The sequence below is a fragment of the Perkinsus marinus genome (assembly GCF_000006405.1).
Source record: "Perkinsus marinus ATCC 50983 genomic scaffold scf_1104296960440, whole genome shotgun sequence".
Taxonomy (NCBI): domain Eukaryota; phylum Perkinsozoa; order Perkinsida; family Perkinsidae; genus Perkinsus; species Perkinsus marinus.
Window position 1 is genome coordinate 29225 of NW_003206145.1, and position 24340 is coordinate 53564.

Consider the following 24340-nt stretch of genomic DNA (forward strand, 5'->3'; position numbering starts at 1 on the left):
TATTCATATATTCCCTCTTCAGGCGGCCGCCGCTGTGCTGCCGTCCACATCGGAAGCATCGGATGATGATGCCGTACCGAAGCGGCGATCAACTCGTAGAACAAGAAGCCGCATGGTGAAGGTAGGGGAGGAGAGTTGTCGATAGGTAGACATGTGTTGGTGGTCTTAGGCGGAAACGACGACGACGAGACGCGGTGGTGGGGTATCGTCATCATCATCATCCTCTGAGAAGGACTCATTAGAGCATGGTAGCAAGCGTGGTCGACAGGGGTCTCGAAAGAGAGGGGCCAGCTCCGCACTACTAGCTACTGCAGCTAGCATGCCCTCAGCAGCACAGAGGTTGGCGGAGAAGTCGACCATGGGAGGACGGGAGAGGGTTGCCTTGGAGATGCTTGCGGCCCTACTACCACCTACTCTGGCACATGAGCTGTAGGGCGACCATAACGCCTGTTTTCGGGGCATCATCATCATCAGATACAAGACGATATCCATATGGTTGGCAGGAGGTTTCGAGGTCTCTACTGTATCCACCTTTTTGGGGTAGGAGTGGGTATCTCTCTGCTGCTACCATAATAAGCCCTTCAGGCGTATCCTCAGCCACCTCAAAAGCTGTACTACGGTACCCTCGATCGATGAAGAGGAGGGAGGGAACAGTCCGTCCGGTGCGGAAGCACAACAGAAGTATGATGCGATTTTCGATATATATACGGAACAAGAACGTAATGATGAGTCATTAGCGGAGCGAAGCGTTTCATGTTTACGTATTTTCTTATCGTCCAGGAACAGTACTGTTGAATCGACTACGGGAGCTGGACCATGCTGTTGTTGAAGTCTGCAATAGGCATCTCGTAGATCTTATCAATGGGGCTCTACTGAAACGAGAGGCAGCCAAGCAACGGGAGGTACGTCGCTTCTCATCCCCTCCTTCCTCGACATATTGCTCGACTCTAGGTTATGAAGGAGGCCCCTAAGGCGGAGGGTTGTCGGAGCTATCTGAATCATCTGTAGCATCTGGGTGTGGACATGGTCAGCTGTCACTTTGCTGTTGGTCTTAGGTCCTTCCCTGGAGAGAGTGCGGAGGCGGCGGTGTGTCGAGAACGGCTGCTTAGGACTCCCCCAGGCATCATCAACAACACGTGGATGGGGGTGTCACTTGGTGAGGTCATACCACACCTCCGTCACATCACGAGTTAATCAGGCACTGAGGAGGCTCAGGACTTCAAGTACTTCCGTCGGAACCACAGCGAAGAGGCTCTCTTCAACAATGAGGACCACAAGTACGCCACCACCTTCACCGTCAAATGCGTCTCCCTAACGGTACGGGATGATGCTCCCACTAATGCTTGTTCGCAGCCATCATTAGGTCCGTCGGCTGGAGGAGCTCCAGAAGAAGCTCGAGGAAATGGCTGAGGGGGAGAGGGAGGCCTACGAGCTGAAGATGCCACATGACATCACCAGTCAGCATCTCGAGCAGATCATTAACAGGTGGGGTGGTAGCTCTACGGAGTGCCGGGTTAAGGTGATGTTAGTTATACTTCTACGGCGATTGGGCAAAAGATGGCGGACGAACTCCTCCTACATCCTATGAAGACTCTCCCTTTACTGGTAGTCATGCTGATCCAGTCGATGACGGAAATACCATCATCTCAGGTAACACGTCTGAAGGAGACTGAGGCCTCGTTGACATCACCAACGAGTGGCCTCGTGGCCGCCGCCTCTAAGGCGTGGTTGAAGGTGGACAAGAGGAGCTACCTCCCGGGCCTCGATCACAGGAGCTATTATTTCCGAGGACACTGTAGGGATTATGATATGATCATCATCGTGGTCAACATTGTAGTGATGCAGGCTCGAAGAACTCCACCAGCCGAGCCTTCCTTACAGATCTACGACAGAGTGATAGCCCTCTGGGTATCGTAGAGGAGGAGAGGGAGTGGGCATCCTGGGGGTAGCAGACATCAGCTTGCGCTGTACTCGTTTATTCGAGCAATGCCGGGTACATCTCAAAGTATACGACTTGCCACCAGCGTACTCCATTCACGCAGTTGGGTGGTCACATCGATTCTCTCTGAAATGAATTGGAGATTAACGTAACGCTTAGTCCTGTTGCCTAGGCCTGAATGGTTGTCGAAGAGCGACAGTGGTCGCTACCCCATCGCTATTATCGGTAACGCTGCTACCTTCCAGAGCCTCCTACAGGATGGGGTCGCCAATGGGGCGGAACCTACAGCACAGGGGCCTCCTGTCCTGTTGTGCATGCCTAACGCTGAGGTGAGGTCGTTGCTTGTGGTCATCATGGAAAGGAGCTTCTATCTAGATTCATGAATTGGCATTGAAATTGGTGAAAGGTAAGGTTGAAGGGAGATGGGCCGAGGAGCCCGTTGATGGTATATCGATTGATGTGGCCCTGCATACTCTCGAAAAGGTAGTTAAAGACCAATGAAAAGATGCCTATTTGGCCTCTTCAGATTCTACAACCTTTCCTACCAGCCTCCGCTGAGCTCAAGAGTTCTCGTCCGAGTAATGGGACTAAGATCTTCGATGATGTTACTACATTGAAGGGACAAGAACAGTCAAATAGCCGACCGGTGTTCCTCACACAGACTCAGTAAAAGATGTTCCCTTTAGAGTGGGTATTAGTCTATAGATACTCCCTTTTACGCTACTATCACATCATCTACTCGAGACTCGCTCGAGCTGCCTCCGACATAGCACGTCTAAAGAAGCAGTTGGAGCACAAGCAGCAACAGCAAGGTCAAGAGGAGTCCATCACGTCCGAGTCGCCACAATCATTACCCGGAGCCGGAGGAGGTAGGGGCCCTCTTCACCCTGCTGCTAAGGCATTTGTCTCGATGCTAGATAACAGTACGCTGTCTACCGATGGCAATAACGTGGTCACCACGGTGCCTGGCTCACAGGGGGTGGACTCACTTGTCAACAGCATTGTGGAGGTGAGTCTGTTGGAATTTGCCTCGCTGTTACTATCGCTGAGTTTTATCAGACCTTCTTATCGTCATCGGACCCCACGGGAATGGGTGGTTTCAACAACATAGTAAGAGAGCACTTAGGCTTCAATAGAGGATATTACCTCTACACCATGCCTAAGGTGAGCTTCCTACTGGGGGCAGGAATAGGAATATTGATCTAGTACAGGTTTTGGCGAGAATGTCAGAAGCCCTTCAGTTGGTATGTCTTGGTCGAGCAGATGTGGTGAGTAAACGGAAGACTTCTGATTCTGGTGAGATCCGGACTGGCCCAAAATCTCCTGGCATTAACTCTTCTTAGGGTCACGAGTACCGAGGAGGGACTCAGCTACCCAACGGTTATTTGCACTGAACGAGTCCATACAGTCGGTGGAGTTGAACTCTGAAACAGCTAAAGAGCTGTCCATCCTTGGCCTTGAATGGTGAGGTTTATGACGTCTCTCTCGTGTTTAGTGGATGCCTTAGTTATCGCCACTACAACTACTACGATGCTGGCCCAGACCCTGAGGGCCTCGGTGGGTCTATCATAGCCGCCAGCGTTCATGACGATGGCTGGTTCTCTTGCTGTGAGCTGAAGGCATGATTATGATGACGAATATTCACAATTTGTCTATTATCGATTATCGAAAACGTCCGAATAAATGTTATCATTCCCTTCTCTTTGTACATTTATTATCAGTCATAGCACCTACAGCCGTCACCACTACAAAGGGGCGTACATTGATTATCTATACTATTCGCATCAGCCATAGTAATCCCCGAGACAATGATTGTCAGCTATGCTATTGTGACGTTGTGTTGTCAGCATTCCCTACTGCCCTAGTCGAAACAAGTAAGACCTCGACAAACACAACGTGAAGAACTTCCTTCCTACGATCTTTCTCGTATCATTATAAATCAGGGAACAGGGAGAATATGGATATGATTCAACTGCCATTATGTTAGTGATTTGCCCATTGAGATAACACTACACTGGATATCATTGCACGAGAATGCCTTCCGAGGCTACCTGTTCATACTTAGCCGACGAAGACTATCTTCATTATAAGCTCAGCTGCAGGAATCCTTCAGCCTAGAGAGACATCTTGTGCTCTACGGGCGATTGGGACAGCGACAATGATGCAGCAGCATCTTACAATTATGAAGAGCTCCCCGAAGACTCCAAAATGGCTCAAGCGTGTCTGAAATTTACATGCGCCGAGAAATTACAGGGGTTGGGCCCTTATTCTGATCGTTCTGTACTACAGAGTCTGTAGAAAAGCAACTGATTATTGACATCGACCGAGTACTAAGCAATTCCAAGAAAGAAAGGATCGTCAGACGCAACTAGTCGATGACACCAATTGATAGAAAATGATCAACCCATCAAGCCTTGGGTTACGACGATAGTACCTCACGTGGGGATGGTAAAGCCAGTAAGGACCACAAGCCAATGGAAACTTACTTCAATAATAACTGTCTTTTACCTTGTCTTATTTACCTAACTTTACTCTAACTTGCAATACAGGATCTTGTCTACTTGCCTTCTTGTGACAAGAATCTTGTCTACTTGTCTTTTTGTCTGCATAATTCTCTGGTTAATAGACTCTGGTTAATGGTAACCAGAGTCTATATGTACGTGACAGTGTCATGTAGTGAGTAAGATCGATAAACCTCAATCTCGAATTGGAGCTCGCAGTTTCGTTGCATTGACTTTCTTAACGCTCCGTTCGCGAAACACAATTTCACATTTCGTCTGATGTTAAAACATATCAACGTAGCATGTTCGGTCGTGTGGTCGTCCCATGTCACGTTACATTATACGTGAATATGTATTCAACGTGAGTGTTGATAAAATTCTGACTACGATCTCGCTAACTCACGCTTTAAACAACGGGGAAGTGAGTCAAGCAAACGAGCTCCGTAGACTGAGGGGTGTGAACGCCCAAGAAGACGATGCACCACGAAGGCTCGCCCCAATGTGAGAGCGTACGATTTGTGAAGCAGCGGCCCACTGTTACCGAGACAGACGTCGCCGTCCCAAGTAGGCGAGAACGACTACTCCCTGACGCGGCAGGGTGACGGTCACCCGGTGACCTCGCCGTGGCTCTCCCAGATGCAAATCCTTCCACTCCTTGCCGAAGAATAGCACGAGTATCACCGACCGATAAGCCATGATTGAGTATAGCTGCTATACTATAGCAACAAACGTCAGCTCCAAGTAGCGACTGTCATTGCCGCTAAGAAGACTACCGTCCATAAGCCTCGTGCGAAGGTGATCTTCCGCGGAAGCCACTGTAGCTTTGATGATCCGAGACGTAGCAAGTGTCCACAATGGAGCAGGTAAAGCTCCAGTAATAGAAGCTAGTCGAGAGTGCCAAAACAGAGAGCTGAAGAGCATTCCTTCAGGGTAGAGGTTAGGGATGGCATGAGTGCCGTTTCGAGATGCTATAGTCTGCAAGAAGTGGGCCGATCGAGCTCCATGCGACAGTGGTCGAGAACGGTGCTTGAGCAACCCCAACTCGGCATTTAGCAGAATATGACCGGGAGTAGTGCAATCTGTGGTAGTCGTAGGACGGACGATCCGTCTCGAATCAGCAAAACAGGTTAAGACGACCCTTGTTGTGCTCGATAGGTAGCGCAGGAGCATCTTCAGCAGAATCGCTACTATATATATTATCTACCAATCCAAAAGCAGGTGGGTTACAGGCAAAATTTCCACTGTGAACGAGTTCCCGCAGTTGCGTATCATTTTCGACATATCCGTCGTCATCGAAGGATTCACCAGAAGAGGATTCACTGGCTGGTGATAAAGGTTCATGGGATTGTTAACCAGATCTGTCAACGGCTGCTGGCTGTACACATAATGAGTCGCTGAGTCTCACTTGCGTCGCAAGTCTTGCGACGAATGCATACACAATCGGTCATGAAGTTAGCCAATTCAGATCCAGTAGTCGAAGAACTTGCGGTGGACAAGGAGCTAGAAGATGCACCACACGATGAGACCGGCGACACAGAAAACACTCGAGCGGGTGATTATGGTGGAGTAGCCCCACGGGACCGCAGAAGATGTGAACGAGTAATGGATCGATGCTGAGCATGCACTTGGGAAATGCGCTGATCATGTATAACTGCCGCATCGGCGCTCTCGTCCGAGTCGGTCCGGTCCGACGATTCAGATAAAATACTGTGGAGCACGTCAGCATCAGTTGTTCGCTGTATATGTTGAATGAGATGCAGCGCTGTATGAGAATCGGCTAAGCTGATCGCTGTTGAACCCTCCAATGCATGTAAAACTTGTTCGTCAGCTGGCAATGCAGTAGGAAAGCGAATCAGAGAGTCGCAAAAGCCTTGACTCATGCAACCATCAGCCAACAATCCATAGACCAGGGCACGGATGTCGAGTCGATACGCAACCGACAAACGCTCTTGTGGATTGGTTATATCCGAATCGTGAATGTCAAACCGTCTTCTACTCGAGAGGAAAAATGACGAAAGACCTGCAAAATATTTCATTTTTTAGAAGAACGTGCTACGCATCTTGGTATCCGCCTTGTACACCCCGGCGAGGTGTACCCAAGTAGGGCTCGACCCAACAGTTGAGTCGAGATCGATACCTGATCATCAGGTCCTGATGGTCTCGATGAGACTATCAAGCGTTGTAGATCAGTGAGGAACTCAGCCGGAGACTCGTTAGGCCGAAGCTTACCGTTGATGAATTGATGCGAGCTCTTGAGAATGTCAATATCATACCGGTCTATCAGCACCGTTCGGACTCGGGAATTGCGTTCGAAGAAGAAACCCCGTTCTCCAGAAGTCGGAAAGGAGAGTCCATTGATACCGACCTATCGACACGGTGTGGGAATACCACGACTGTTAGAATCTAACAGAATGCTGTGTTTTCCAGGCAGATGAACTGGTTCTATCAAGGAGCAGAATGATTAGGACGACAGCACAAGTGCTGGACTCCTCTGAATCTGGGCGCCACCGGACGTACTACGCCCCGTCTACGCCCGACGTAAACGAGTAACAGCGACTCAGAGCACGGACGCGGGATGAATTGTCGGAGAAAATAACCAATTCGTCGGAAAAGGACATTTTCGGAATAACCATAGATACAGTGACCGTATTACAGGCAAGCATGCAGCTAAGAGCTCGAGTGCAGCCACGTCGTCAGTCCTGGGGTCAGAGTCTGACTCTGACCGTCAGAGGCATGAGGAAATGAGACCGTCGACCATTCTTCGGGCATCTCGGATAAGGTAGCGTAGAAATATCTAATATCGAAACCACCGGTATCTGCCGACAACAATCTGACCCAACCTCTCAAGCCGAGTAGAGAGGCGTCAGATGCACCGACCTAGGCAGTGCTCTGGGCGGAACCAAGTAGGGTATATATCAAGTCGAAGATACGGATTCGCGGCGAATCATTCGCCGCAGCGAAAGATTTACTGAGCAGACTGTTCTCTGAGTGTATGACCTATGTTGACATATTTTCTACCATGAGCCTGGATGTGAGCAGCTCCAGCGAATAAGGATGTCGAATAAGCACCCAGAAACCATCCCGCCGAGAACCATACGCGTCTCCCGATCAGCCTGCAGGCCACACGGATCGAGAATCGACCGGAATAGAGGACGAGATCGATGTCCCTCTGAATCATCTGGACTTTGCCTGGGGGTAGCGATACAAACGGCGGTACTGACGAAACAAGGGCCTCGATACCATTGCGTAGGTTCCTTCTTTTTCTGATGTAGAGCATCAAATTAAGCGCGAGATTAGATATACTTCCCCAGTGAAAGTTGCTATTCTGGGGGGGGGTGATTCCAACACGTGTATGGTAACAACGTGGACAAAATTCTTTACCACTTTTCGACTTCTGATCAACTACGAACAGTTAGGCCGGGCCTAAAGAGCATGAGAGCATACCTCCCTGAGCCGCAATATGGTACTCGTTGAGGGGACTGTGCACGAGCCGAAAAACCGAATATTCTCAGAATATGTGGAGGGGTGTATTCACGTGCGCCGAAAGATCACGAGAGGCCCAAAATGTTTACAGCGTAAAAATGTCGAGGAAAATGACCTCCGCTTCTCGATCACCCCGTATGAGGACAATTGATCGACGGCCTCCCATACTATCGACCCAAGACGACACAGAGGTTGCTAGAAACCATCCCTCAGTATCCATCATCATCAGAGACGTCACTCGGATGCTCGCTGACAGCATCACTGTCTTCATCCTTCTCCGGTACCGTAGCAGTGATGGTTGTATCGGCCTCCTCTATATTCGACGTGGCCTCACCACCGGTGGAAGCCGACTCGCTGGGCTCGAGCATCGCTACAGTCTTTCGTAACCACTCAGCGCGGGTGCCGGCTGAAGGCTCCTCCTGCTCGGAGGGAGTATCTTCTTTCCTCATCCTCTTCTGTGGCTTCATCGACTCGTAAAACTCGGCGCTTCGGCTGAAATAGCAGCCATAGTTCATCGAAAGGAGCGCCGTTGATACTGTACTTCTCGGTATCTCGAATTCCAAATGTCCCCGCCCGGCGCAAGGCCGAGTCAAAGTTGTCAGCATTATCATCAACCCCCGGTCTCCGCCTGAATATGTGCCAAGTGAGCTCCAAAGGCTTGTCGTTGAAGGGTACGCCTAGAGGCAGCGGATGGAGAGATAGTAGTAGGACGGCGGTAGCGTACCCTGTAAGTGGGAGAGAGCACCCAAAGCGTTAACGTGGTCCAAGAAGGTGACCCTGGCCCAGAGGCCCCGAGGGGACACGAAGACCTCTCTAACAGAGAACAACAAGTCACGTGTACACTATGAGCGAGAGGTACCGACCTGTCGGGGTCAAGTTTGCCGAACCTCGAGAAGAGTTGACGGAGAGACTCTCGGGCTTCAGGGCGCACGCCAGCTATATGGATGCTGGTAGCCTGTAGGATCAACTCCCCTGAGGCCACAGACTGAGGCCAACAGCCTATCGAAGCTTGCCACCACTTACCCATCTCAGTGTCTTCCAAGTCCCCTGGCTGATACACTGGTCGGATGACGAGGCTATTTGAAGGGCCCAAAGGCTCAGGAAATATACACCTGTCGAAGAGGTCGTCATCATCGGAGGTGCTAGGTCGGTTCGACCTACCCGAGGTCCGCGGGTTTCCGATCCTTCGCCGACTTCTTCATAACGGCCTCCACCTCTTCTAGACAGGAGTAGCTGTGCGCTGATGAGTCGAAGGCCACCTGATGGAGCCAGTCATTTCGTGGCGTAGTGACGCTGAGCATACAAAGCCGTAGCCCAAGGATTCAGTGTGGCCTTGGTCGTCTGGAGGTGTCCGAATGACCCTGCCTACTCGGACACCCTCGTACTTGCCCTTGAATACTTCAGTTCTGAGGAGGAGAAGGGTAGACCGGCGAAAGACATGCTTGTCGATACAGTTTGTCAGAGTCTATCGTAGGGAAGAGGTTGCCGATGTAAACTTGATAGGACTTGTCGATACAGGCACCCTCAGTGATAACCCCAACAGTGTCAGGGCGAGCGCTCATGGTCACTTGCCAGCCCTCGTTGTTAGAGGACCCTCCTCGCTTCTCGAGGGCCTCTGCTGCCAAGCCGGGTGATGCGAACCGTATGAATGCATACCTGGAAAGTACAGGAGGATGTGTGGAGGACTACAGCAGTCAGTAGTACCCAGTGGGCTTCTGGGTCTCCGAGTCCCGGTCAAGTCGGACATGCAATAGGCCCATCCCTCCGAAGACCAGCCGAATCTGCTGTTCGTCGACGGTCCTGGGCAAGCCTGTGATGAGGAGGGTGTCGGACTTGGTGCCGTCGGTCGACATGTTGAAGATTCAAAGCCTGCCTCTTGGCCCGGATACAAATCAACTCCACTAGGGCGACAGATAGAGTTCACGTAGGAGTTCCGTTCTCCTGCTTTTTAATGGTAGTAAATGTCATATGTCGGAGATGCGGTGGTTGATGCGATGAGGTTCCCCGACCCGAGGGCCTCTCGAAGGGCTGCTCAGCCAAGGGCAGCTCACTCGTCGCAGTCCTCTTGAAGCGAGCACCGCACTTCCGGCACACCCCACTGGAATCGTTACAGTAGATGCATAGACAAACACTGCAGACGTAACCTCGATCGACCGGCAGGCCATGACAGGCACACAGTGAGCCCATGTCCAGTAGCCTAGCGCTGGGCCTGGTCTTGAGGACCTCTCTCTCCCCCAGGCTCGGCACGGAGAAGTGGAACATGAGCGACTGGAAAAGGCCTCCCACTGTACTGCAACGTTTAGAGGGGATATGAACGCCCCTAGTGGCCTCGCATAGCTGTACCAATAGGGTAGCCGAGGTCGGCGATGCATTCGATGATGAGGAGGAGGAGCGGTCGTTGCTGGGGCTGCTGCTTTGAGGCGTCCTTCCAGGGCACACCGTACAGAGGTCGATGGGGACCCGAAGGTCCTGGGCAGCCCATCCACAGTTGGCAAGGGGCACTGCTTCGGAGGCATAGTTCGCCTCCCCATAGACGCTGACGGCCTCGACGATACAACACCGTGCCCTACCCGGGATGGTGAGATGCTTGTTGAGGTAGCACAGGGCTAGAGAGAGGCCGGCGGCTATCAGGGACGAGGAGGTCGTCGTCGTCGACGGCCTTGACCTCTCCTTCACTGAGGCCTTTATGAAGCCCACCATGGCCTCCCATAGGGCTGTCCGGTCCATCTCTGGCCACGATCCTTTCAGGAGGATCTTCGCTTTAGTCGGTGACACTCCTACGATGCAGACTCCCAGGGAGTCACCACTGGTGCTGGCTGCACTGATAGCTCCTACTGTGAGGAGGAGGGCCGAGAAAAGGGCCTCGAGGGTCACCGCCCCTGCCGCCTTCTCCTGCATGGCCTTCTCACTAGGAGGTGCCTCCACCTTAAACGAGGCGAGGGAGTAACTGGACCAGACCCAAGGGTTGAGGTCGAGGACGATGGCGACCAAGTCGGTGGTCTTGATGTCCACCTCACCAGCGGCTCTACTGCCAGTAGCGGCCTCCTCGGTGGAGGAGAAACCCTCTACCATACTGCTACTACTACTACCAGTGGCCATCTCAATACTGACAGATGATCATGGGCTCATACTTATAACGCAACACAGTATTCACAATGGATCCAGGGCCATACCATCCGGAAAAGGTCAGTAGCAGACCTGTAGAGTGATGCAAGCAATTGCCTCTACTGGGACGGGTGTAAACCACAGGAGCCTACCTCTACTACCGATAGTAGGGGTGACAGAGAAGACACTAATCAAGACAGATAGCAGCTCAACCTTATTAGACCAAAAGAAAAGGTACTGGTAATGGTATGGTGTTAGTAATGTACAACTCTAGTCCTCCTCCTCCTCCCTTTTAGTGTAGAGGTAGACATCAATGATCTCACGACAGTTCCTTCCTGAACGACAGGCCAGGTCTGATGGAGATCTTTCATCTCGAAGTTGTCGGAATATTCGAATGAAGTCCTCACGAGGAACACTGTTGGCTCCCAAATCCCGTTTATATCTACCAAGCGAGTCTACCTCTTCCGTATCATCATAACACAGCGACCTACAGCATATCCATCCCTATGTCCCACATCTGGGCCAAGCCTTCGTTGGCGAGGTAGCCCCAAGGGCACACATCTGGACCGAACCCGAACCGGGGCAATCAGAGTCGTAGAACCCGGTGAGGGAGGTGTAACTGAAGGCGTATCTTGAGGTCGCCATGGGAAGATACGAAGTAGGTTCATTTCAGAAGTATTCTAGTGATCGTCTGTGAGACGTGAATACAACACACAAATATCAAAGGTCGACTTGAAAAAAGATACAAAACAGGTCCACTATGATACCATATGCATCCGATATGATGCCCTATCATTACCATTTCCCTACAAGGCATCCTAACTCCCCCGCGACCAGCTCCTTGGTATCGGCCCTCCTCAGCTCAACAGAGTGTACCCCTACCTTATCGGTGGTAGATGAAGAGGATGTCGAGGAGCAGTCAGAGGAGGGCACAGGGCGACCTCCGCTGTGCCTCTTGGGACTACTACCAAGACCCTCTGGATGCTGGTGTATCGCTTCTGAAGTCGATCGACATATGTCAAGATAGCGATAACTGCCTCACTAAGAGAGTTCACTATAGGAGGGTACAGCCAGGCTATACCGTGTTGACGATGACAACGCTCTACCACGGCATCGAAGTCAGTGTCGAAGGAGAGCTCGAATCTGATGATGGATGGTTATGACCGCGCGCCACGAAATTGGGGGCCCTACTGTCCCGCCTTCTTCCGCACTTTCTTGTGTATGTGTAAGTCTATGGGTAAGTGCCTTATGACGGAGCGCTGCCGATGGAGTTTGGGCAGAAGAAGATACAATGGGGTGGCATGGCTAGCATCGTCCCCTCCACCTATGTCGGTGCATATCGGGAGGAATCCCTGATGGTATCACAAACGACCTCATTCGTATCTTTCAAGGTCAACCTCAAGATATTACCTCGTAGAAAAGTCGTGATAGGAAGGTCGGGTGAAAACACAGAGACCAACAGAACTCGCTCATGTTGAACCTCGTCACGGCATCTGCCATATGCTGACAGAGAACACTTAAAATGCCATCGACTAAATGGTGGTGATGAGGGTCACCTGGAGGTCCATATTTGGCATGAGCAGGAGCCTTGAATGGGAGGATGATGCTTCGGGTACTAAAACGAAACCCTGAACAGGCTCGGTGAGAGAGAGGGAGAAGGTGAGGCAGACTCACAGACATCTGGGCTGCTATCATTAGTATTAATTCATCGGTGGGTATCCTGCTGAAGGGTGATGATGGTGGACTAAGAGAGCTGTTTCCTATCTTCGACTAAGGGATACTCTACCTAGGTGCATAGGGATCCTCCATGTCACGAGCCCTCCTCTGCAGCAAAGACCTCCGATGCTCTCTTGGTACCTCCGACATCCATAGGGCTACTAAACTCCATAAGATATCCTCCGAATACACAACACCCTTTACGTCTGAGGAAACGACACTCACTACTGCGAGTTAATGATACGTAGGAACGAATAGGAAATGGACAGGTGGAGCTCAAATAATTCAGTTTATATTACTACCACAACAACCGTTGAATTATCGTATCGTACAAGGAATCGACTCCTCAAGATGACGATCAGGTTGCTGCTGATGTATGATGACGCTGATCGTGATAGGATATACCCCGCCGACAGAGGGCATACATCTGTGAGCCAAAACCCATCCCAAGCCCCACCCGAATTGATCCCCATCCGATACGAAGAGTCGACAATAGGGATCTGAACAGGCACAAGAGGGGAAACAGTAGTGAGAAATATGTACAACATGAATCGCTTCGCTCCGCTAACAAGAGGAGTAGTAGTACTAGAAATTACGAGGTGAATAAAGGAATTTACTATAATGCAGCTCAATGGGTCATAGAAGGATGATTATGGTAATAACGATGCATAGCCTTGCGGCCTATACCGTAAATTTGGGAACTCATAGCCCACCCTAGGCCGAGCCTGAGGGACCCCCAACCGAATCGACACGTCAACATGAGGGATCTGAGGAGGTGGAGATTACCAACAAAAATGTCAAAAAGAGCATCAGAACAGCTAAGTGTGAAATAGCGATTGATACTCATAGGACGTGGAAGAGGTTACTCGAAGAACCAACGAGGTAATCTATATCGACACACTCGAAATGGACGTCGGACGATGATTTCAAAGTGGAAATGAAAACAGAGCCGTCCGATGAAATTCTCAACCGAATCGATACTCCCCTCCAATGGAAGTAATGGGAGATTTGCGGGAGGAGTGGTACGAAAAATGACCATCCCAAACCCTCTAGTACTACCCCAGCCGTCTGCAGAGCTCCTTGGACGAAGCCATGAAGCCATTACCGAGGCTCGGACCAGCGCCGATCAAGCCTTCAGACTCAAAGAGAATCCTCAACCATTGCGAGGTCCGTCGAGACACTTCCGGCTGAGCAAAAAGCAGATGATGGACCGGAGGGAGTGGAGGCCTACATGGGAGTACTCCTGCAGTCGAACCCAATTGAAGGGAGAGCTGAGCGCCGTAGCAACTATAGCGCTAATCATGTTGCCCAGGAAACCCCCGGCTTGCGGATCGTTGGAACGGACGTGCCTGATGACCATTATCAGTAGTAGTACTACCATCACTACTACTACTACTACTACTACTACTACTACTACTACTACTAGTACCTCATCGTCGCATAGGTGAGGCAAAAGGTAACATCCCGATACACTGTGGGTACACATCCACGGAATAATCCTCGAAAGCCTTCGGTCGCTCTTATCTCTGACCATAAGAAGTACCACCCCTATTGATGAGGAAGGGAAGACACCTTTGAGGATAGTGACTGCCGTAGCTGGATTGGAGTAGGCTTGAGGAGCAGTCCGCCATATTGAGAACTTCACAGCGTTGAACGGCGTCGTGAAGATGCCATTCGCGAGACCTGCTAGTGTGCCGGCGAGCCAGGCCCCTCCAGCTTTCTCGACCAGGGGGGAGGATAAAAACTGAAAAAGATGTGGTATTAGATCGCAACGAAGAGGGTGATACCAATTCCTCCATAGGAAAGTATAGTCCAAAGCTGACAGCCTTCTGGAGCACCGCCGGGCCGACGCCCTCAAAATACTGCCCTGGTCGTTGGGGCCAATTACGTCGGTCCAGGAAGCTCCTATGGTACCCCGAGGTATCCTTGCTGTGCTTTATGGTGAGATAGAGTGCTCTATCTGAGGAAAGACGGAATACAACTATAAAAGGGAGAGGGTACACGTGAGCACTATCAGCATCTACACTAGTCGTGGGGTGAGAGGGCAGTAGAGCCATTAGGACTAGAGTATAGACTCTTTATTACCATATGGATTGAATATTAAAGACTGCATGAGGCCAGCATTCAAACCGCACATCATGAGCCCAATGGGGTGTTTACTCTGACCATCCTTCGAATGGGTATACTCTCTAGCATACTTTAGGAGGGTCCTGTATGGTGACACACCACCTACACCACCTGCCGACTCATTTTCTGATCGTATTGACATATCCGGAGTAGAAACAAACTACACCCTTACTGCGCAGACGACTCAATACAACAATAGAAAATTGCAGAAACGACGATGACGACGACATATCATGGTGGCATCAATTTCGACCTGCCAGGAATCTTTTGTTTTTTCCAACATCGTTTATCCATAGCCTCTACCAAAGCCGCCCGAAGTTCGGACATACCGTGCCCGTCTTGTGCGCTCACACAGTGTACGTAGGGCCAGAAGGTAAGCTGAGGCCCGCAAGGACAAGATCGTTACTGTTGAGGGGCCAGGGGGTACTACATCGTATTCTTGCTGCCAGTACTCTATCCGCGATAAGATGGAGGCTACCTCCTCGTGAAGGGTGGTGGGAAGCACTCTGTCCACTTTGGTGAGGACCACCATCAACCTAGATTTTATATTCCTACGGTAGATGTTCCTATTAGTACCTCGGTGGCGGCGGCCCTTCCTCCATAATACTACGGTTCTCCATCGATCTAACCGTCAGCTTCCACAGATACTCATCGGTCGACTTAACCCCTTCAATGACGTCTATCAATGACACCTGTCAGGCTAGTATCTGTTACGAAGTGAAGGAGGAGTGGTACGATGATTACGACTAAACGTAGATTGTCAGCCCTCTCCATATATTCCCCCACAAGGGCCCTCCATTCTGCCTTCTGGTCAGCGTCGATTCCCTTAGCAAACCCCAACCTGAGCCACTCTTCCTCCCCCCCAGCTCGACCGTGGGCCTACCCTGGTAAATCGACTATCCTTAGGGGCCTACCCTTACCCTCTCTAATGTGCTCATCTCTGCCCAAGTCGAATGTGAACAGCTGTCTGGTCCGACCAGGAGTCTTAGAGGCTCTAGCGACCTGAAGATGTGTCGAAGGAGTGGTAGGAGAAGCCCTACCTGTCGACCGAACAACAAGCCGTTCACCAGACTAGACTTGCCAGCATTGGACCGGCCACAGAAGGCGACCTATTTGACTCCCATCAGCAGCAGCCCCCCCCTTCCCCTGGGCCCTACCGTTGGCACCCCATGCCCTTGCTGCAGTCTATGGAGACTCTGTCGTACCAACACTGGATGGGCCGCAACACTCCTTCGGAAGAACTCATCAGCCCCCTCCAGGTGCCGTAAGAAGGTCGCCTTGTCAGACCTTAGGGGATCTGAGGGAGTGGGGAATCTTCCGGCTGCGCACTAGCATATCTTAGGTCCAACCTGCTTGGATACGCCCTGTAGGATTCCACAACACTCCCGTGTTGACCACATCGAGAGGTATGAAAGGCCGAGCCAGGAAGGTCGGCGGCTGTTGGACCGGACCACCCTTACTGCTCAGAGAGGCCACCCCTGCTACACGACCTCGAGGCATGGATGCTCCTCACCATACGGGTAAGCACTCAATTCTTGCTCCACTTGCTTTTACTTGCATTTCCTCAACGGTCTGTCGTCAGATCTCGTCGTATATATTTGGTTTTTACTCAGCCATACTACTTCGGCGTATTCGGTCGGTTTTGATGTCTACGACAGAGTCCACAGGGAAGAACTTCATTCAAACTGCGATCGACCAGGACCTGGCTCCCGGAGGAAGGTATCTTAGGTTCAAGTTGGCAGGATACAGATTAGGTCCGAATCAGGTGCCATGGTAAGAAGATCGTTACTCGATTCCCTCCTGAGCCCAACGGATATCTGCATATTGGACACGCTAAGAGCATTTGCCTTAACTTTGGGCTGGCCAAGCAGTATGGTGGTACTTGCCACTTGAGGTATCTTAGGTTGCCCTTAGGAAGATACAAATCAGGTCGGCTATAGGTTCGATGATACCAACCCCAGTGCTGAGAGTGATGAGTATGTGAGGAGCATCCAGGAGGACGTCAAGTGGCTAGGGTAAAGTCCCTGCCAGGGATCGAACCTCTGCAGGTTTTGCCTCGTAGGTTCGACTGGGACGACAACCTCTTCTTCGCATCGTCCTATTTCGACCAGCTGTAATACTCCCCATCCCTCCACACCGACCTACCCTCCCTCCCTCAGTTACGAGTGGGCCGAGTATCTCATCAACCAGGGAGAGGCTTATGTGGATCTCCAAACCCCCGACCAGATCCGCATCAACCGCGGCAATATCAATACCCCCGGCACAAACTCTCCAAACCGTGAACAGACCCCCGAGGAGAACCTCCGACTCTTCCGAGACATGCGGGACGGCAAGTTCAAGGAAGGGGAAGCCTTGTTGCGAGCCAAGATCGATATGGCCTCTCCCAACATGAACATGAGGGACCCTCCGATGTACAGGATCCTCCATAAGGAGCATCACAGGACCGGCAAAAAGTGGTGTATCTACCCTTTATACGACTTTGCCCATGGGCAGGAGGATGCCATTGAACATATTACTCATTCTATCTGCACATTGGAATTCGAAAACCATCGAGAGCTCTATGACTGGTAGTAGGCTGATGATGTGTGAGAGTGATGGTACTGGCCCCTTGGGGTAGGTTCTTGGCACATCTACCAGTACCCTCCCGACCCCATCAGTATGAGTTCGCGAGGCTGCAGGTTACCAACACTATAATGAGTAAGAGGAAGCTGCTGAAGTTGGTGAACTCGCGTAAGGGGAGGACAACGGTACTACTCACTATGTCATTGGTATCTTTAGACTCTGTACGTGGTTGGGATGACCCTAGAATGCCAACGATTTCCGGTATGCGTCGACGAGGTGTGACCCCTAAGGCCCTCCGCACCTTCTGCCAGAAGGTAGGGGTGTCCACCAGTCTGAGTACTATTGATAGTGTACTCCTAGACGAGTGCATTAGGGAGGATCTCGAGGTCAGCAGCTTGTGGACCTATTCGGTATGAGGATGCCTTCCATTTCAGGCCAACTCCAATCGTAGAATGTGTGTGGTGAATCCAGTGAAGGTCTACATCGAGACGATGCCCGACGAGGAGGTAGGTCCCCATCGTGCTACCATTGAGTCCACTTTTCCTCTCAGCGTATCGAGGTGGAGGCACCGAACCATCCTGGGATGCCTGAGGCGGGTAATAACAAGATGTGTATCCAAACTTGATTTGCGCACAGCGAAGATTTTGGTGGAATCTTTCAGGATCCCGCAAGTTGTATTTGCGCAACCGACTTGTAATTGAATCGAGTGATTTCCGCATAGACCCTCCTGAAGGGTTCAAGAGGCTCTCACTAGGCGGAAAGGTAATACCAGCAATTGAACAGATCTACCATCTTCACCTAGGTGAAACTACGTTACGGGTACGTTATTAAGGCCGAGCGAGTGACCCCTGAGGGAGTGGTCATCTGCAGTCATGACCCTGATTCCCTTCATGGGGAGGGAAGCCTTCCTAAGGACGTCAAGGGCGTCATCCATTGGGTACTATCAGGCTGGTCAGGAAGGGTTCATACCACTCCTTTTCTACATCGTAGGCGGTCGATGCTGAGGAGAGTAATGAGGATGTAGTGCGGGGCACAGTCAACTGGTATGAGAATCTATTATTGCCAGAGTCGGCTCCCACTGGTAATCATTTTTGTGGCGCACGATCAGCAGCACTATTAGACTTTTCAGATGAGGGTGCCACCTCGGAGGAAGAAGCATCCATGGTACCTGGCACAGCGGAGGTGGAAGAGGCTGATAAGGATGGTAATGGAGGAGATCTGTTTTACTATTTTTGTATCAGTTCTATTCAGCTTGGTTATCCCAATTGAATCCTAACAGTCTTCGAGAGTATAAGGCCTACTTCGAGCCCTCCATGGCTGAGGCTAAGGTGAGCACGGTCCCCTATCGGTCTCCCCTCTGATGGTCCTCTTCAGCCGATGGAGACTTTCCAATTCGAGCGTGTTGGTTACTTTGTCGTTGATAAGGATTCCACTGCTGATCAGCTGACATGCAACCTTACAGTTACTCTCAAGGAGAGTGGCCTAAAGAAAACTGAGGGGAAGCATGCGGGGTAGTAGTAGTAGTAGTAGTAGTAGTAGTAGTAGTAGTAGTAGTAGTAGTAGTAGTAGTAGTAGTAGTAGTAGTAGTGGTAGTAGTAGTAGTAGTGCAAGATGGCCGTATCGATGGTCATTGGCCTCCGTCCCATCAGTCGTTCTCGTAAGGAGGCCCAAGCAGCCCAGCTAGCCGAGAAGGAGGCTAAGAAGAAGATCAGGCCCGAGGATATGTTCAAAGGTTCGTACCACTCCTCGTTCACTTCGGGTGTGCAAGTAGTGTCCTCAGAGCAAACAGACAAGTACTCCCAATTCGATGAGAGTGGCATCCCTACTCACGACGCAGCTGGAGAGAAGCTCGCCAAGAGTGCTTATAAGAAGCTCCACAAGGAATGGGAAAAGCAGAGACGCTTGTAATGATAACGCCTTTGGAATACTCCCCGACACATGGGCCATTTCGACAGGTACGAAAGCAACCACTGAATCCACACAGTCCTTAGCCGCTGATCCTTCATTCATCGTTAAGAGTTTCTTCTACGTTCCTCTTGGCGCCTTGTAGTTGGATTGCAATTCGTTGGAGGAGGGAGTTCAGCTCGATTAGGCCATGTTGGGCTCAAAACTGAAGCCTTTACCGACAAGTATACTCTTCCATAGGCGACTGTTCCTCGTCACTGCAGTCGGCAGTCCACTTTATGTGAGATTTAGTACAGTCGTGAATGGTAAGGCATCCGGGGAGTGCTTCAACGGCCACCATGCCACGCCGTGCCCCCTCCTACTCTTACCCCCAGCAGAAGAGGGAGACAATTCAGTTAAAACAGCAGTACGAAAGCATACATCTCGACGGGTGTTGGAGGAGGCCCACGTCGACCCTATACTGGCGAAGGCTAAGAAGGCTCTGTGGAGGCTTAGTGCTGTCCCGGATGGTAGGGCCTTTGAGAGGGTTTGGTCATTGAGTCTGATGGTCAGAGATCGTCGATCCATGTGATGAGGCGGAGGTGGTCCGGTGGTATGAACGGAAGCTGGCGGCTAAGGCGAGTAGGAAGGTAGAGAGGCAGAAGGAGAAGGAGGCACTTGCTACGAGGAAGATGATACGATTGGGTAATTTTGTGGCGCAGTGACGGTATCGCTAGGTGTTGATGGCGTCACAGGGAGGTTGGCCCTTCGTCAGCTGGACATGGGAAGTCTCCGTCCTCGTGAACTAGTGGCGAAGGCGCCTAAACTGAGGTCTCTGCTAGATCCCAATACCATCCCTTCCTCAACTGCAGAGGATCACGAGATGTACTACTTGTGGAGGAGGGCCTTTAGTCCCATGCTGTAGATACCGGTGGTACGATGAGGTTTGTCGGGTCCTTACACCAGAGGGTGGTGACCCTCCTTCAGTAGAGCAGAAGAGGGGGAGGAAGAAGAAGCAGCCAATGGAGGAGGAGGGCCAGTCGGTGGAGGCGGCAGCCCTTGCAACAGGATGATATCATGGCTCCACGATGACTACCGATAATTATTACTCTGGTTTTACTTTTAACCTTGCTGCTGTCGATCGATCCTCGCGTTGAGGCCCCTGGGGAGGAGCTCTCCTTGTCATCAGTTGAATGGCTTTGCTCTCTAGAAGCCTCCTCGGCCCCTCATACGCTGTTGGAAGGCTCGTGTGGGGCTGCCCCTCCTTGATGGGACGTAGCTTCTGTGCATCTCCTCAGCAGGCGTACAAGCCCTCCATGGCCTTGGTAGTAACCTTGGAGTACCCCTCCTGTTCGGCATACCTCAGGTCCAAGAGCTGCGGAAGAGGACGGGTGCTTCCATCAGTAAGTGCCGAGATGCCCTAGCCGATGAGGGTAGGCAGGCAGTCTTGCATCGTCTCCAACGTGACTGGTGTTGGTGCAGGTGGTGATGTCGAGAAGGCTATGACGTGGTTGAAGAAGAGGGGGATCCAATCAGCCAGTGAGAAGACCTTCCGACGGGTATAGAGGGTGGAAGGTAGGATTAACATGCGATGGTCCTCTGTAGGCCGGGGAAGGCGTGGTAGCGGCAGCAGTCCGTGGTCACTATGGAGCTCTGGTTGAGGTAGAGAAGGAGGCTCTCGCCTCGTCATGCTGTCATTGAGTAGATCTCATGCGAGACGGATTTTGTTGGTCGGACCCCCCTCCTCATCGAGTTTGCTCACACTCTAGCGGACTTGGTCACCGAGACGCCGTATCTCGGCTCTGATGTCGAAGGCCTCCTCGTGGAGGGCATGCTTAAAGGGTGGGCCTCTTGAGAGTTCATGTCGATGATTATCATCATCATCAGACCAGTCAAGGTCGACACTACCCTAGTTATGGAAGACCACCGTCCGAGGCAGGAGCTACAGAGCTTGAAGGTCAGCGATGCTATCTTGGAGATCAGCTCAATTCTGGGGGAAAATATCGGCCTCAAGCGGGTGGCCACTATAGGACATTCACCGGGTAAAAGACTGGCTCTGCGTTCTTTGGCGTTTATGCAACTTCCACGACTGTAATTTATCGAGACCATATGCTTTCAGACACCACTCCTCCCGATTCGCACATCTTCCATTACGTCCACTCAGCAATCAATGGCAACCAATGTCGGGACGTCGGCAAACTAGCGAGTCTGGTGATGGTGGGGAAGTCCGGCCAAGTAGGTCTGGGGACGATACCGTGTGGCTACTTGTCACCACCACAGGGAGGCGGTATGGTCGATGAAGACACCCTCGCCTTCATCGGTAAGGTCATCGCCATGCAAGTAGTGGCTAAACGACCGAAGTACATCCAAGTCGGGGACGTTCCTAAGGGTGGGAAGGCCTGAAAAGGAGTAATCGTGATGCGCTGTCGTAGATGTACTTGAGGCAGAGAGGCAGATAGGGAGGGCTGCCCATTTGGCCGGAGGAGGGAAGGAGATCCCCGACCAAGTCTTGGAAAATATCCTAGATGGTACTCTCTCAGCTGAGGGGGGGCGGGCTATTTTTCCGAGTGCGTGCAGGTAAGGCCGCCAAGATGCGTGCTGAAGATACGTTGTATGAGATGGAGATCCTTCTACCACCATCGTCGGGCCAGTCAGAGAATAATAAGGCTGAGACAGTTGGTGGGCGGAGCGTAGCGATTCATGTTTTGTAATTTTTATCGTCAGGAGAAAGGCTGCGGAAGCTTGGCTTGGTCGTTCAAGATTTCCGCTTTATGGGAGTGGGGTTGTGATGCATGGTACTGCGTTTCGAAAGAAAAGGGTTTCGGTGAAAGGTTGATAGCAATTGAGCTTCATAATACCACCGTTGAGGCCGCCTTCATGACAGTTGTAATTTATTCATTATGCCTTCCACCGACCTCAGTAAGTTCGATGGTGTCTATCTATCAGTGGCCCAGCAGGTGGGGGCCATCGAGCCTCTGTTGGACTCCTTCTTTAGCTTCCTTGAAAGGAAGACTGACTTCATGACGGGTGGGTGAGGGAGGGGTCTTCGGTTAACTACAATCCACATTTTAGGTGAGACTAGTCCCGGCGCCGCTCGAGATATGGTCACGAGATGCTTCGATAAGCATTATCAGATTGCCATGCAGCGGAAGGAGGCTGATGCTGTGAGGAACAAGTAAGACTGTGGCCCCTATGGTTTGTATGAGTAATCCTTAGGCGTGAGGATGAGGAGAGGAAGGCGCGGGCCAGAGCTCAGAGGAAGGCCGATATGGAGGAATATGAGGCTCGGAAACGTCGACAGGAAGTGGAGGAGGAGAAAGAGCCCAAGATAGTAGAGGTAGTGGTGGTGGAGCGAGAGGCCGGTCGAAGAGTTCAATGGTAGGTAACGGAAGAGGAGGAAGAGGCGATCAAGAAGGATGAGGCTATGAAGGTAGTCTTAGTGATGGGGGGCGGTTGCTACTTGAAAGTTGTCCTCTACAGGAGGCTGAAAAGGAGAATGCTGATGATGATAATACGGAGGAGGATGAAGATAGTACCCCTCCTCCTCCTGGCAATGGTGGCAGCACTGACAAATACACTTGGACGCAGACTCTCAGTGTAGGTCTACGGATGGTGGGGTCTCTCTAGTACTCTTACCTAGGCCGTTGAGGTGTACATCCCAGTGAGGCCTGGCACTCGGGCTAGGGACGTGAAGATTAGCTTAGGAGCCGACAAGGTGGGTATTATACCACGTTAGGATTGCTTGACTGTCGTCCTGTAGGTGACGGTGGCTACCAATGCTGAAGGGGAGATCATTAAGGGCGAATGGAATGGCCGTATCAAAGCTGATGATTCTATGTGGACTCTCGAAGACAACAAGATGATACATGTACTGCTCGGGAGGCCGCGCTCATGGCTAGTATCCTCTTCTTAGTTGTCGTTGGACAAGTACGATGGCATGCGGTGGTGGTCGTGTGTTGTGAAGGGTGATGCCGAAATCGATACGAAAAAGATCGTACCGGAAAACTCGAAATTGAGTGACCTCGATGGAGAGACCAGATCGACTGTGGAAAAGATGATGTCGGGAAGTCGCGATGTTGGGGATGTCGGAGGGCATGGGATCAGGTACGATCAACAGAGGAAGCAAATGGGGTTACCGACGAGCGACCAGCAGAAGCAGGCCGATTTATTAGAGAAATTCAAGAAGGCCCATCCCGAGATGGATTTCTCCAACGCTAAGATCAACTATGGTGGAGGGATGAACCTTTAGGAGTTTCTGCTATGATGAGGCTATTGCTCGACTTCTTTTTGGTAGGAGTAGAACACGTAACAGACACCCGATTGGATACAGCAGTGTTGTGTTCATCATAGGGGGCGTTACCTTTATAATGTTCTAACCCGGCGTGGCAATATTGCATACCCGCCAGCACATGTATGTCGACCATTGGAGCATTTCTTATCGGACCCACCCCGTCTTTGGGGCGGGCGTATGTCCCTGTTGCCATGAGTATGGGGCAATATCAGGAACGTGAGAGCGAAGAAATGACCTCCTTGGAATGATGGGAAATAATTTCACTTGTAACACAAGCATCAACCCATGGGGAAATCATGACAGTTTACAAGGGGTTCTGCCCGGATGCCGCAACTTCCACCCTGCCCAAAAAAGGGCTCCATAATTAGCGAACAACTCGCTACCTAAAATGGACATACTTCTTCCACCCCCTATGGTGACACCCTCACCCTCATCAATATCTCGTATTGCAACTATAACAGCGCAGCCCTCTTTGGGTCTCTTGTCAAAGTGGACATTATAATACTCCGCATTACGACAATCGTTTATGTACCTCCCAGGGGTATCAACATCATCCGAAGCGTCTATGTAACTGATGTACCATCGACTTGATCATATTAAAGAGCAGCAGCCTACAGGACACCCCGAGTCGCATCAAGTACATCCTGTCGGCTCTTTGGGTGGATTCCTCCTCAACAAGTGCCTATCCAGTATAGTAGCCCGAAACGGGAGGAGGCTGCTACCGTCGTAAAA

The 24340-nt window shown here is 51.2% G+C and overlaps 11 protein-coding genes across 11 annotated transcripts; 5 read left to right on the forward strand and 6 right to left on the reverse strand.

The window, feature by feature from the left end:
* Positions 1-319: 319 nt before the first annotated feature.
* Positions 320-3564, forward strand: Pmar_PMAR014962 (hypothetical protein; the record flags this gene model as incomplete). The annotated part of the gene is made up of 20 exons (XM_002772699.1): positions 320-429; positions 475-540; positions 586-719; positions 781-902; positions 952-1004; positions 1056-1156; positions 1199-1317; positions 1364-1485; positions 1530-1605; positions 1651-1795; positions 1846-1930; positions 2112-2268; positions 2315-2422; positions 2466-2605; positions 2645-2808; positions 2857-2948; positions 2999-3103; positions 3151-3235; positions 3283-3403; positions 3447-3564. The coding sequence occupies 20 exons, from the start codon at positions 320-322 to the stop codon at positions 3562-3564; spliced, it is 2223 nt and encodes a 740-aa protein (XP_002772745.1).
* Positions 3565-8132: 4568 nt separating this feature from the next.
* On the reverse strand, positions 8133-9776 carry Pmar_PMAR014963 (RNA-binding protein, putative; the record flags this gene model as incomplete). Its single annotated transcript, XM_002772700.1, has 9 exons — positions 8133-8415; positions 8465-8600; positions 8648-8736; positions 8787-8895; positions 8947-9035; positions 9085-9182; positions 9227-9329; positions 9376-9579; positions 9628-9776. 9 exons carry the CDS (start codon positions 9774-9776, stop codon positions 8133-8135), a joined length of 1260 nt encoding a protein of 419 aa, XP_002772746.1.
* Positions 9777-9843: 67 nt separating this feature from the next.
* Pmar_PMAR014964 (conserved hypothetical protein) lies at positions 9844-10995 on the reverse strand (the record flags this gene model as incomplete). Its single annotated transcript, XM_002772701.1, has 1 exon — positions 9844-10995. The coding sequence occupies one exon, from the start codon at positions 10993-10995 to the stop codon at positions 9844-9846; it is 1152 nt and encodes a 383-aa protein (XP_002772747.1).
* A 303-nt stretch (positions 10996-11298) lies between these two features.
* Positions 11299-11673, reverse strand: Pmar_PMAR014965 (hypothetical protein; the record flags this gene model as incomplete). Its single annotated transcript, XM_002772702.1, has 2 exons — positions 11299-11470; positions 11588-11673. 2 exons carry the CDS (start codon positions 11671-11673, stop codon positions 11299-11301), a joined length of 258 nt encoding a protein of 85 aa, XP_002772748.1.
* Positions 11674-12041: 368 nt separating this feature from the next.
* On the reverse strand, positions 12042-12380 carry Pmar_PMAR014966 (hypothetical protein; the record flags this gene model as incomplete). Its single annotated transcript, XM_002772703.1, has 2 exons — positions 12042-12171; positions 12220-12380. Coding segments are annotated over 2 exons (291 nt in total), but the record flags the coding sequence as incomplete, so codon positions are not given.
* A 1419-nt stretch (positions 12381-13799) lies between these two features.
* On the reverse strand, positions 13800-15013 carry Pmar_PMAR014967 (conserved hypothetical protein; the record flags this gene model as incomplete). Its single annotated transcript, XM_002772704.1, has 6 exons — positions 13800-13931; positions 13976-14093; positions 14174-14270; positions 14317-14488; positions 14532-14704; positions 14830-15013. The coding sequence occupies 6 exons, from the start codon at positions 15011-15013 to the stop codon at positions 13800-13802; spliced, it is 876 nt and encodes a 291-aa protein (XP_002772750.1).
* An 89-nt stretch (positions 15014-15102) lies between these two features.
* Positions 15103-16371, reverse strand: Pmar_PMAR014968 (GTP-binding protein, putative; the record flags this gene model as incomplete). Its single annotated transcript, XM_002772705.1, has 8 exons — positions 15103-15249; positions 15302-15407; positions 15448-15563; positions 15607-15712; positions 15755-15873; positions 15912-15980; positions 16029-16168; positions 16221-16371. The coding sequence occupies 8 exons, from the start codon at positions 16369-16371 to the stop codon at positions 15103-15105; spliced, it is 954 nt and encodes a 317-aa protein (XP_002772751.1).
* A 145-nt stretch (positions 16372-16516) lies between these two features.
* Positions 16517-19428, forward strand: Pmar_PMAR014969 (glutaminyl-tRNA synthetase, putative; the record flags this gene model as incomplete). The annotated part of the gene is made up of 18 exons (XM_002772706.1): positions 16517-16590; positions 16637-16765; positions 16812-16886; positions 16934-16984; positions 17031-17438; positions 17489-17601; positions 17650-17819; positions 17868-17939; positions 17984-18029; positions 18095-18195; positions 18236-18370; positions 18424-18514; positions 18563-18637; positions 18685-18761; positions 18808-18944; positions 19083-19165; positions 19214-19337; positions 19389-19428. 18 exons carry the CDS (start codon positions 16517-16519, stop codon positions 19405-19407), a joined length of 1980 nt encoding a protein of 659 aa, XP_002772752.1. The 3' UTR covers positions 19408-19428.
* Positions 19429-19514: 86 nt separating this feature from the next.
* Pmar_PMAR014970 (hypothetical protein) lies at positions 19515-20452 on the forward strand. Its single transcript, XM_002772707.1, has 4 exons — positions 19515-19847; positions 19891-20022; positions 20073-20202; positions 20243-20452. Exons 1-4 carry the CDS (start codon positions 19529-19531, stop codon positions 20388-20390), a joined length of 729 nt encoding a protein of 242 aa, XP_002772753.1. The 5' UTR covers positions 19515-19528; the 3' UTR covers positions 20391-20452.
* A 52-nt stretch (positions 20453-20504) lies between these two features.
* Positions 20505-22116, forward strand: Pmar_PMAR014971 (elongation factor ts, putative). The gene is made up of 11 exons (XM_002772708.1): positions 20505-20642; positions 20684-20750; positions 20800-20876; positions 20923-20979; positions 21023-21159; positions 21205-21359; positions 21437-21552; positions 21598-21706; positions 21750-21845; positions 21895-21996; positions 22042-22116. Exons 1-11 carry the CDS (start codon positions 20511-20513, stop codon positions 22104-22106), a joined length of 1113 nt encoding a protein of 370 aa, XP_002772754.1. The 5' UTR covers positions 20505-20510; the 3' UTR covers positions 22107-22116.
* Positions 22117-22199: 83 nt separating this feature from the next.
* Positions 22200-23621, forward strand: Pmar_PMAR014972 (conserved hypothetical protein). The gene is made up of 9 exons (XM_002772709.1): positions 22200-22344; positions 22390-22492; positions 22534-22654; positions 22700-22747; positions 22798-22914; positions 22958-23032; positions 23078-23185; positions 23231-23376; positions 23422-23621. Exons 1-9 carry the CDS (start codon positions 22218-22220, stop codon positions 23564-23566), a joined length of 990 nt encoding a protein of 329 aa, XP_002772755.1. The 5' UTR covers positions 22200-22217; the 3' UTR covers positions 23567-23621.
* Positions 23622-24340: the final 719 nt, after the last annotated feature.